The sequence below is a fragment of the Sphaeramia orbicularis genome, unplaced genomic scaffold, assembly GCF_902148855.1.
Source record: "Sphaeramia orbicularis unplaced genomic scaffold, fSphaOr1.1, whole genome shotgun sequence".
Taxonomy (NCBI): domain Eukaryota; kingdom Metazoa; phylum Chordata; class Actinopteri; order Kurtiformes; family Apogonidae; genus Sphaeramia; species Sphaeramia orbicularis.
Genome location: NW_021941673.1, coordinates 32,997 through 46,895, shown reverse-complemented (window position 1 = coordinate 46,895; position 13,899 = coordinate 32,997). Strand labels below are relative to the sequence as shown.

The 13,899-nt window shown below is 38.4% G+C and overlaps 1 protein-coding gene across 1 annotated transcript in view; it reads right to left on the bottom strand.

Annotated features, from left to right (window-relative positions):
- The window catches only part of LOC115416780 (anosmin-1-like), a gene marked incomplete at its 5' end in the record, with an annotated part of 28,266 nt that extends 24,054 nt beyond the window's left edge, over positions 1-4,212 (bottom strand). Inside the window, 3 exons of the mRNA XM_030130645.1 lie at positions 1,068-1,252; positions 2,153-2,375; positions 4,132-4,212. Of these exons, the coding sequence (XP_029986505.1) occupies positions 1,068-1,252; positions 2,153-2,375; positions 4,132-4,212 (489 nt within the window). The remainder of the gene's footprint in view (positions 1-1,067; positions 1,253-2,152; positions 2,376-4,131) is intronic.
- Positions 4,213-13,899: the final 9,687 nt, after the last annotated feature.

Here is a 13,899-nt window from a genome sequence, read left to right as displayed (position 1 = left end):
TCTCAATATTTTTTTTTTTACAGTATTTTTACAGTGGACTGACCTGCTCCACCTTCTCCCTCAGTATTTTTTACAGTATTTTTTTTTTTACAGTGGACTGACCCGGTGCACCTCCTCCCTCAGTATTTTTTAGAGTATTTCTTACAGTGGGCTGACCTGGTGCACCTCTTCCCAGGGGGTGCAGTATTATTTTTTTACAGCGGACTGACCTGGTGCACCTCCTCCAGGGGGTTCAGTATTTTTTACGGTGGACTGACCTGCTCCACCTCCTCCCTCAATATTTTTTTTTACTGTATTTTTTACAGCGGACTGACCTGGTGCGCCTCCTTCCTCAGTATTTTTTTCAGTATCTCTTACAGTGGGCTGACCTGGTGCACCTCCTCCCAGGGGGGTGCAATATTATTTTTTTTTTACAGCGGACTGACCTGGTGCACCTCCTCCCAGGGGGTTCAGTATTTTTTTTTTTTTTTTTTTTACATTATTTTTTACAGTGGACTGACCTGGTGCACCTCCTCCCAGGGGGTTCAGTATTTTTTTTTTTTTTTTACATTATTTTTTACAGTGGACTGACCTGGTGCACCTCCTCCCAGGGGGTTCAGTTTTTTTTTTTTTTTTTTTTACATTATTTTTACAGTGGACTGACCTGGTGCACTTCCTCCCAGGGGGTTCAGTATTATTTTTTACAGTGGGCTGACCTGGTGCACCTCCTCCCTCAGTAAGTTTTTTCCAGTGTTTTTTACAGTGGGCTGACCTGGTGCACCTCCTACCTCAGTATTTTTTACAGTGGGCTGACCTGGTGCACCTCCTCCCTCAGTATTTTTTCCAGTGGGCTGACCTGGCGCACCTCCTACCTCAGTATTTTTTACAGTGGGCTGACCTGGTGCACCTCCTCCCTCAGTATTTTTTCCAGTGGGCTGACCTGGCGCACCTCCTACCTCAGTATTTTTTACAGTGGGCTGACCTGGTGCACCTCCTCCCAGGGGGTTCAGTATTATTTTTTGCAGTAGACATACCTGCTCCACCTCCTCCCTCAGTATTTTTTACTTTATTTCTTACAGTGGGCGTACCTGGCCCACCTCCTCCCAGGGGGAGGCGCTGTCCTCACTGGGCTGGACCCCGTAGTTCCACCTCCTCTGGAGGACGTAGACCACCGGTTCAGAGGAGACGTTGAAACGAGACGACCAACGGACGTCCAACGACCCGGAGGAGGACTCATGAAAGACCAGGTCCTTCCTGGGCTTCAGAGGGCAACCTGGACCAGCACAAGACCACATAAGAGGAAAACCAGTACAGACCACATGAGAGGAAAACCAGTACAGACCACATGAGAGGAAAACCAGTACAGACCACATGAGAGGAAAACCAGTACAGACCACATGAGAGGAAAACCAGTACAGACCACATAAGAGGAAAACCAGTACAGACCACATAAGAGGAAAACCAGTACAGACTACATGAGAGGAAAACCAGTACAGACCACATGAGAGGAAAACCAGTACAGACCACATGAGAGGAATCATTTTATTTTATTTGATTTCATTATTATTTATTTATTTATTTATTTTATTTTATTTTATTTTATTTTATTTTATTTTATTTTATTTTAGATAACCCAATAGCATCTGTGTTCATGAAGTGCCTGTTGGACCTGTATCTGGTTCTGGGTCTGTAGTGGTTTTTCTAAACCACCTGTCACAGCTCATTGAGTCCCATTCAAAGTGACTCTAGTGACTGCAGTGACTGAACCCTTAACCTGATGCAGTTCACAGCTCTGATGTGTCGGTCCACTGTCGCCCAGGGGCATGATGGGAGTTACAGCTGCACTCACACCAGACAGGACCTTCCCATCATGCACCGGGGCGTCAGCCAGGCCGGCCCAGGTTGCGTCGGTGATCCCACTCCTGACAATAGACCTAAGTGGGCCAAGGGGGAGGGGCTAACAGGGTCTGAGCAGTGTTTATGACCCTAGTGGTCCAGTGACCCTAGTGGTCCTAGTGGTCCCAGTGACCTAGTGATCCTAGTGGTCCCAGTGACCCTAGTGGTCCTAGTGGTCCCAGTGACCTAGTGGTCCAAGTGGTCCCAGTGACCCTAGTGGTCCTAGTGGTCCTTGTGGTCAAGGTGGTCCAGGTGGTCCCAGGTGGTCCAGTCCTACCTCTATAGAGGTCCTTGGGGGTCTGGCAGGTGTGTCCACAGCCATTGGAGCAGCACTTCCTGTGGGCGGGGCATTCACGGTCGCGGTCGCAGCTGTCGACGCAGGCGGCCTCGAAGCCTGCGGCACGGTCCGGCAGAGGACACGCCCCCTGTTTGACTGACAGCACTGACTGGAGGAACTCACAGCTGGTCACACACTCCCAAGGCCTTCTGGGAAACAGAGGCTGTAGGGGGCAGGAGGAAAGGCAGGGTCAGAGGTCACAGAGGTCATGTGACTCCAACAGACCAATCACAGTCCAGTCTGACTATGGTTTTGTACCACCGTACAAAAAAAAAAAAAACAAGAAAAACAGAAAAACCATTAAAATGAACAGAAACAGAAAAAATGAACAAAATAATGAAGAAAATAAAGAACAAAATTAAACAAGTCATCCATTTGTATTTTTGTCGTTTCACTGTCTTTCTTTGTGATGTAGCTCCTCCTACTTTAACTCCAAGCCTGCTCTGTTTAATCTCAGAAAGTCGGAGGTGAAAACCAAGTCACAGATTTGGTGGACAACCATCGAAGACCATCGACGACCATCGAAGACCATCGGTGACCATCGAAGACCATCAAAGACCATTGACGACCATCAACGACCATCGAAGACCAAAGACGACCATTGAAGACCATCGACAACTATCGAAGACCAACGACGACCATCAAAGACCATTGAAGACCATCAACGACCATCGAAGACCAACGACGACCATCGAAGACCATTGAAGACCATCAACGACCATCGAAGACCAACGACGACCGTCGAAGACCATCAACGACCATCGACAATCATTGAAGACCATCAAAGACCAACGATGACCATCAAAGACCATCAAAGACCATCGACAACCATCGACAACCATAGAAGACCATCAAAGACCATCAACGACCAACAACGACCAACAACGACCATTGAAGAGCATCGACAATCATTGAAGACCATCAAAGACCAACAACGACCATCAAAGACCAACAACGACCATCAAAGACCATCGACAACCATCGAAGACCATCAAAGACCTTCTACTACCATCGACAACCATCGAAGACCATCAAAGACCATCTACTACCATCGACGACCATCGACGACCATCAAAGATCATTTACGACCATCGACAACCATTGAAGACCAACGAAGACCATCAACAACTATCGAAGACCATCGAAGACCATCGACGACCATCGAAGACCATCGACAACCATCGAAGACCAACGACAACCATCGAAGACCATCAACGACCATCGATGACCATTTACGACCATCGACGACCATCAACGACCATCGACAACCATTGACAACCAACGAAGACCATCAACGACCATCGAAGACCATCAAAGACCATCGACGACCATCTACAACCATCGAAGACCATCAACGACCATCGATGACCATTTACGACCATCGACGACCATCAACGACCATCGACAACCATTGACAACCAACGAAGACCATCAACGACCATCGAAGACCATCAAAGACCATCAATGACCATCTACAACTATCGAAGACCAACAACGACCATCGACGACCATTTATGACCAACGGCGACCATCAACGACCACTGAAGACCATCGACGCGGTCAGAGCGGTGAATTTGGATGTGTTACCATGAAAAATGAAACTGTTCTAACTTGGTAATTTTTCATCCAATAAAAAACAAAGTTGACGTGTTTGATAATAGCCCCGCCCCCAACTAAATGAAATCCCAATAACTGTGTCCCTATGGTTTTAAAACCCTGCCCTGTGACCCACATGGGTCTACCAAGGTAAGGTAAGGTAAGGTAAGGTAAGGTAAGGTAAGATAAGTTCTTCAGTAAATCCAGACTGGATCCACCTCCTGGTCCAGATGTTTCAAAACCACTGGTTAGTATCATCAGAAACTCCAGTTCCCATCATGCTTTGTGTAAGTGTGTGTGTGTGTGTGTGTGTGTGTGTGTACCTCACACATCTGTCTGCAGTTGGATTTCTCCTTCATTTCCCAGGAGTCTTTGCAGGGTTGGAGACACTGGAAAAAAAAGAAAGAAGAAGAAGAAGGGAGGGAGGGATGACCCAGATTAGACAGAACCAGAACCTGAACCAGCACCGATGAACACTTTAACGGATCAACTACTGTATTTTGGTCTGTATCCTTTAGTTGTTTCTTCTTCTGTATTTAATCTAAACTACTGCAGGTGTAGAAAACAAACGCACCCATCTGCATAAACACACATACACATACATGTGACACTGACATTTTGTGTTAATTCAAAAATCATCCCATTCGTCACTGAATGAGGCAGCTGTGTGCTTTCCACACATGTCCAGATCCAGCAGCATGTGTTTGTATAGTTTACATCCATCATGTGTTTGTATAGTTTACATAAACCATGTGTTTGTATAGTTTACATCCATCATGTGTTTGTATAGTTTACATCCATCATGTGTTTGTATAGTTTACATAAACCATGTGTTTGTATAGTTTACATCCATCATGTGTTTGTATAGTTTACATCCATCATGTGTTTGTATAGTTTACATAAACCATGTGTTTGTATAGTTTACATCCATCATGTGTTTGTATAGTTTACATAAACCATGTGTTTGTATAGTTTACATCCATCATGTGTTTGTATAGTTTACATAAACCATGTGTTTTGTATAGTTTACATCCATCATGTGTTTGTATAGTTTACATAAACCATGTGTTTGTATAGTTTACATCCATCATGTGTTTGTATAGTTTACATCCATCATGTGTTTGTATAGTTTACAATCCATCATGTGTTTGTATAGTTACATAAACCATGTGTTTGTATAGTTTACATCCATCATGTGTTTGTATAGTTTACATAAACCATGTGTTTGTATAGTTTACATCCATCATGTGTTTGTATAGTTTACATAAACCATGTGTTTGTATAGTTTACATCCATCATGTGTTTGTATAGTTTACATAAACCATGTGTTTGTATAGTTTACATAAACCATGGGTTTGTATAGTTTACATAAACCATGTGTTTGTATAGTTTACATCCATCATGTATTTGTATAGTTTACATCCATCATGTGTTGTATAGTTTACATAAACCATGTGTTTGTATAGTTTACATCCATCATGTGTTTGTATAGTTTACATCCATCATGTGTTTGTATAGTTTACATAAACCATGTGTTTGTATAGTTTACATCCATCATGTGTTTGTATAGTTTACATAAACCATGTGTTTGTATAGTTTACATCCATCATGTGTTGTATAGTTTACATAAACCATGTGTTTGTATAGTTTACATCCATCATGTGTTTGTATAGTTTACATAAACCATGTGTTTGTATAGTTTACATCCATCATGTGTTTGTATAGTTTACATCCATCATGTGTTTGTATAGTTTACATAAACCATGTGTTTGTATAGTTTACATCCATCATGTGTTTGTATAGTTTACATAAACCATGTGTTTGTATAGTTTACATCCATCATGTGTTTGTATAGTTTACATAAACCATGTGTTTGTATAGTTTACATCCATCATGTGTTTGTATAGTTTACATAAACCATGTGTTTGTATAGTTTACATCCATCATGTGTTTGTATAGTTTACATAAACCATGTGTTTGTATAGTTTACATAAACCATGTGTTTGTATAGTTTACATCCATCATGGTGTTTGTATAGTTTACATAAACCATGTGTTTGTATAGTTTACATAAACCATGTGTTTGTATAGTTTACATCCATCATGTGTTTGTATAGTTTACATCCATCATGTGTTGTATAGTTTACATAAACCATGTGTTTGTATAGTTTACATCCATCATGTGTTTGTATAGTTTACATAAACCATGTGTTTGTATAGTTTACATAACCATGTGTTTGTATAGTTTACATAAACCATGTGTTTGTATAGTTTACATCCATCATGTGTTTGTATAGTTTACATAAACCATGTGTTTGTATAGTTTACATCCATCATGTGTTTGTATAGTTTACATAAACCATGTGTTTGTATAGTTTACACCATCATGTGTTTTGTATAGTTTACATCCATCATGTGTTTGTATAGTTTACATCCATCATGTGTTTGTATAGTTTACATAAACCATGTGTTTGTATAGTTTACATCCATCATGTGTTTGTATAGTTTACATAAACCATGTGTTTGTATAGTTTACATCCATCATGTGTTTGTATAGTTTACATAAACCATGTTGTTTGTATAGTTTACATCCTCATGTGTTTGTATAGTTTACATAAACCATGTGTTTGTATAGTTTACATAAACCATGTGTTTGTATAGTTTACATCCATCATGTATTGTATAGTTTACATCCATCATGTGTTTGTATAGTTTACATAAACCATGTGTTTGTATAGTTTACATCCATCATGTATTTGTATAGTTTACATCCATCATGTGTTTGTATAGTTTACATCCATCATGTGTTTGTATAGTTTACATAAACCATGTGTTTGTATAGTTTACATAAACCATGTGTTTGTATAGTTTACATCCATCATGTGTTTGTATAGTTTACATCCATCATGTGTTTGTATAGTTTACATAAACCATGTGTTTGTATAGTTTACATCCATCATGTGTTTGTATAGTTTACATCCATCATGTGTTTGTATAGTTTACATAAACCATGTGTTTGTATAGTTTACATCCATCATGTGTTTGTATAGTTTACATAAACCATGTGTTTGTATAGTTTACATCCATCATGTGTTTGTATAGTTTACATAAACCATGTGTTTGTATAGTTTACATCCATCATGTGTTTGTATAGTTTACATAAACCATGTGTTTGTATAGTTTACATCCATCATGTGTTTGTATAGTTTACATAAACCATGTGTTTGTATAGTTTACATCCATCATGTGTTTGTATAGTTTACATCCATCATGTGTTTGTATAGTTTACATAAACCATGTGTTTGTATAGTTTACATAAACCATGTGTTTGTATAGTTTACATCCATCATGTGTTTGTATAGTTTACATAAACCATGTGTTTGTATAGTTTACATAAACCAGGTGTTTGTATAGTTTACATCCATCATGTGTTTGTATAGTTTACATCCATCATGTGTTTGTATAGGTTACATCCATCATGTGTTTGTATAGTTTACATAACCATGTGTTTGTATAGTTTACATCCATCATGTGTTTTGTATAGTTTTACATAAACCATGTGTTTGTATAGTTTACATAAACCATGTGTTTGTATAGTTTACATAAACCATGTGTTTGTATAGTTTACATCCATCATGTGTTTGTATAGTTTACATAAACCATGTGTTTGTATAGTTTACATAAACCATGTGTTTGTATAGTTTACATCCATCATGTGTTTGTATAGTTTACATAAACCATGTGTTTGTATAGTTTACATCCATCATGTGTTTGTATAGTTTACATCCATCATGTGTTTGTATAGTTTACATAAACCATGTGTTTGTATAGTTTACATCCATCATGTGTTTGTATAGTTTACATAAACCATGTGTTTGTATAGTTTACATCCATCATGTGTTTGTATAGTTTACATAAACCATGTGTTTGTATAGTTTACATCCATCATGTGTTGTATAGTTTACATAAACCATGTGTTTGTATAGTTTACATCCATCATGTGTTTGTATAGTTTACATCCATCATGTGTTGTATAGTTTACATAAACCATGTGTTTGTATAGTTTACATCCATCATGTGTTTGTATAGTTTACATAAACCATGTGTTTGTATAGTTTACATCCATCATGTGTTTGTATAGTTTACATAAACCATGTGTTTGTATAGTTTACATCCATCATGTGTTTGTATAGTTTACATAAACATGTGTTTGTATAGTTTACATAAACCATGTGTTTGTATAGTTTACATCCATCATGTATTTGTATAGTTTACATCCATCATGTGTTTGTATAGTTTACATAAACCATGTGTTTGTATAGTTTACATCCATCATGTGTTGTATAGTTTACATAAACCATGTGTTTGTATAGTTTACATAAACCATGTGTTTGTATAGTTTACATCCATCATGTATTTGTATAGTTTACATCCATCATGTGTTTGTATAGTTACATCCATCATGTGTTTGTATAGTTTACATAAACCATGTGTTTGTATAGTTTACATAAACCATGTGTTTGTATAGTTTACATCCATCATGTATTTGTATAGTTTACATCCATCATGTGTTTGTATAGTTACATCCATCATGTGTTTGTATAGTTTACATAACCATGTGTTTGTATAGTTTACATAAACCATGTGTTTGTATAGTTTACATCCATCATGTCTTTGTATAGTTTACATCCATCATGTATTTGTATAGTTTACATCCATCATGTGTTTGTATAGTTTACATAAACCATGTGTTTGTATAGTTTACATCCATCATGTATTTGTATAGTTTACATCCATCATGTGTTTGTATAGTTTACATCCATCATGTGTTTGTATAGTTTACATAAACCATGTGTTTGTATAGTTTACATCCATCATGTGTTTGTATAGTTTACATCCATCATGTGTTTGTATAGTTTACATAAACCATGTGTTTGTATAGTTTACATCCATCATGTGTTTGTATAGTTTACATAAACCATGTGTTTGTATAGTTTACATCCATCATGTGTTTGTATAGTTTACATAAACCATGTGTTTGTATAGTTTACATAAACCATGTGTTTGTATAGTTTACATCCATCATGTATTTGTATAGTTTACATCCATCATGTGTTTGTATAGTTTACATAAACCATGTGTTTGTATAGTTTACATCCATCATGTGTTTGTATAGTTTACATAAACCATGTGTTTGTATAGTTTACATAAACCATGTGTTTGTATAGTTTACATCCATCATGTATTTGTATAGTTTACATCCATCATGTGTTTGTATAGTTTACATCCATCATGTGTTTGTATAGTTTACATAAACCATGTGTTTGTATAGTTTACATAAACCATGTGTTTGTATAGTTTACATCCATCATGTATTTGTATAGTTTACATCCATCATGTGTTTGTATAGTTTACATCCATCATGTGTTTGTATAGTTTACATAAACCATGTGTTTGTATAGTTTACATAAACCATGTGTTTGTATAGTTTACATCCATCATGTCTTTGTATAGTTTACATCCATCATGTGTTTGTATAGTTTACATCCATCATGTGTTTGTATAGTTTACATAAACCATGTGTTTGTATAGTTTACATCCATCATGTATTTGTATAGTTTACATCCATCATGTGTTTGTATAGTTTACATCCATCATGTGTTTGTATAGTTTACATAAACCATGTGTTTGTATAGTTTACATCCATCATGTGTTTGTATAGTTTACATCCATCATGTGTTTGTATAGTTTACATAAACCATGTGTTTGTATAGTTACATCCATCATGTGTTTGTATAGTTTACATAAACCATGTGTTTGTATACTTTACATCCATCATGTGTTTGTATAGTTTACATAAACCATGTGTTTTGTATAGTTTACATCCATCATGTGTTTGTATAGTTTACATAAACCATGTGTTTGTATAGTTTACATAAACCATGTGTTTGTATAGTTTACATAAACCATGTGTTTGTATAGTTTACATCCATCATGTGTTTGTATAGTTTACATAAACCATGTGTTTGTATAGTTTACATAAACCATGTGTTTGTATAGTTTACATCCATCATGTGTTTGTATAGTTTACATAAACCATGTGTTTGTATAGTTTACATAAACCATGTGTTTGTATAGTTTACATCCATCATGTGTTTGTATAGTTTACATAACCATGTGTTTGTATAGTTTACATCCATCATGTGTTTGTATAGTTTACATAAACCATGTGTTTGTATAGTTTACATAAACCATGTGTTTGTATAGTTTACATAAACCATGTGTTTGTATAGTTTACATCCATCATGTGTTTGTATAGTTTACATAAACCATGTGTTTTTATAGTTTACATAAACCATGTGTTTGTATAGTTTACATCCATCATGTGTTTGTATAGTTTACATAAACCATGTGTTTGTATAGTTTACATCCATCATGTGTTTGTATAGTTTGCATCCATCATGTGTTTGTATAGTTTACATCCATCATGTGTTTGTATAGTTTACATCCATCATGTGTTTGTATAGTTACATAAACCATGTGTTTGTATAGTTTACATCCATCATGTGTTTGTATAGTTTACATCCATCATGTGTTTGTATAATTTACATAAACCATGTGTTTGTATAGTTTACATAAACCATGTGTTTGTATAGTTTACATCCATCATGTGTTTGTATAGTTTACATCCATCATGTGTTTGTATAGTTTACATCCATCATGTGTTTGTATAATTTACATAAACCATGTGTTTGTATAGTTTACATAAACCATGTGTTTGTATAGTTTACATAAACCATGTGTTTGTATAGTTTACATCCATCATGTATTTGTATAGTTTACATAAACCATGTGTTTGTATAGTTTACATCCATCATGTGTTTGTATAATTTACATAAACCATGTGTTTGTATAGTTTACATAAACCATGTGTTTGTATAGTTTACATCCATCATGTGTTTGTATAGTTTACATAAACCATGTGTTTGTATAGTTTACATCCATCATGTGTTTGTATAGTTTACATAAACCATGTGTTTGTATAGTTTACATCCATCATGTGTTTGTATAATTTACATAAACCATGTGTTTGTATAGTTTACATAAACCATGTGTTTGTATAGTTTACATCCATCATGTGTTTGTATAGTTTACATCCATCATGTGTTTGTATAATTTACATAAACCATGTGTTTGTATAGTTTACATCCATCATGTGTTTGTATAGTTTACATAAACCATGTGTTTGTATAGTTTACATCCATCATGTGTTTGTATAGTTTGCATCCATCATGTGTTTGTATAGTTTACATCCATCATGTGTTTGTATAGTTTACATAAACCATGTGTTTGTATAGTTTACATCCATCATGTGTTTGTATAGTTTACATCCATCATGTGTTTGTATAGTTTACATAAACCATGTGTTTGTATAGTTTACATAAACCATGTGTTTGTATAGTTTACATCCATCATGTATTTGTATAGTTTACATCCATCATGTGTTTGTATAATTTACATAAACCATGTGTTTGTATAGTTTACATAAACCATGTGTTTGTATAGTTTACATCCATCATGTGTTTGTATAGTTACATCCATCATGTGTTTGTATAGTTTACATCCATCATGTGTTTGTATAATTTACATAAACCATGTGTTTGTATAGTTTACATAAACCATGTGTTTGTATAGTTTACATAAACCATGTGTTTGTATAGTTTACATCCATCATGTGTTTGTATAGTTTACATAAACCATGTGTTTGTATAGTTTACATCCATCATGTGTTTGTATAATTTACATAAACCATGTGTTTGTATAGTTTACATAAACCATGTGTTTGTATAGTTTACATCCATCATGTGTTTGTATAGTTTACATAAACCATGTGTTTGTATAGTTTACATCCATCATGTGTTTGTATAGTTTACATAAACCATGTGTTTGTATAGTTTACATAAACCATGTGTTTGTATAGTTTACATCCATCATGTGTTTGTATAGTTTACATCCATCATGTGTTTGTATAGTTTACATCCATCATGTGTTTGTATAATTTACATAAACCATGTGTTTGTATAGTTTACATAAACCATGTGTTTGTATAGTTTACATAAACCATGTGTTTGTATAGTTTACATAAACCATGTGTCCTCCAGGAGTCTGAGCTGATGCAGCACATGTTCTCCACCCTCATGGTGTCCAGGCTCTGGACACCTCCTCCCATCCACCCGTCCACACACACACTCATACACCAGTGGCTCTGACTGGTCCTGCTGGGACACACGTGGGTTCAGCGTCTTTGCCCAAGGGCACTTCCACATGTGGACAGTCGGAGCCAGGATTCAAACCACCGACCCTTTGGTCAGTGGACCACCTGCTCTACCAACTGAGCCACAGCCGCCCTCCACCCCCACAGACCCCCACAGACCCTTCAGATGTGGTCTTGGACTGACCCTGCTCAGGTCAGCTCCTCCTCCTCCTCTTCTTCTTCTTCCTCCTCTTCTTCTTCCTCTTCCTCTTCCTCTTCCTCCTCCTCCTCCTCTTCTTCTTCCTCCTCCTCCTCCTCCTCTTCTTCTTCCTCTTCCTCCTCCTCCTCCCCCTCCTCCACCACACATCCTGAAGCTCCTCCCACTCCTGCTTCTTCCTGGTCTAGTCCTGTCACCTCCCATCAGTCCTCTGTGGTTTCCACGGTGACATCAGTCCTCTAATGTGGACTGGCGTCTCCACTCTCCTGCCGTTCTCGTCCTTCGTTGGTTTTCTGCTCCATTTCCAGATCAAATCAAGCGTTCGTTCCACCGACAACGCCGACAACGCTGCAGAGGCCGACTGGGTAAAGTTTGACAGAGGACCCACAGTGTGTCCAAAGTGGGACTGAAGCTACAGACAGACCACTGTGGAGGACATGAGGTCAGAGCCAGACTGGACATGTCCCCCTGATGTCCCCCCTAGCTGTCTGATAGTGACAGGAGCATTAGCACCACCGTCCAATAGGAATGCACCAGGACAGGTGGGCGTCGGCCAAAGCCTCTGTCCACTCCTCATCCACATGAGGAACTGGACACACATACGTCCACGACAGGGACACCGCATCAGCAGGAAGAAGGAGACAGGGACACTGCCAAGGCCTGATGGGGACGGTCCAGATGTCCAAGGTGGACCAACACTGTCTGATCTGGTTCAAGAAGACGAACCAAGACACGATGGACGAGTAAAAACGGAGAAGTTTGGCCTCAACACGACGACACGACCGAACGAAACCAGGAAACACAACGAGAAATACACACTGGACCAGACAGGGGTCTGACACATGGACCAGGACCACAACTGGACCACAACTGGACCAGACAGGGGTCTGACACATGGACCAGGACCACAACTGGACCACAACTGCACCAGACAGGGGTCTGACACATGGACCAGGACCACAACTGGACCAGACAGGGGTCTGACACATGGACCAGGACCACAACTGGACCACAACTGGACCAGACAGGGGTCTGACACATGGACCAGGACCACAACTGGACCAGACAGGGGTCTGACACATGGACCAGGACCACAACTGGACCACAACTGGACCAGACAGGGGTCTGACACATGGACCAGGACCACAACTGGACCACAACTGGACCAGACAGGGGTCTGACACATGGACCAGGACCACAACTGGACCAGACAGGGGTCTGACACATGGACCAGGACCACAACTGGACCACAACTGGACCAGACAGGGGTCTGACACATGGACCAGGACCACAACTGGACCAGACAGGGGTCTGACACATGGACCAGGACCACAACTGGACCACAACTGGACCAGACAGGGGTCTGACACATGGACCAGGACCACAACTGGACCACAACTGGACCACAACTGGACCAGACGGGGGTCTGACACATGGACCAGGACCACAACTGGACCACAACTGGACCAGACAGGGGTCTGACACATGGACCAGGACCACAACGGGACCACAACTGGACCAGACAGGGGTCTGACACGTGGACCAGGACCACAACGGGACCACAAAGAGTCCATCTATGAGTTCCATATAAACATAAATATCTGGAATACCAGTCTGTGTG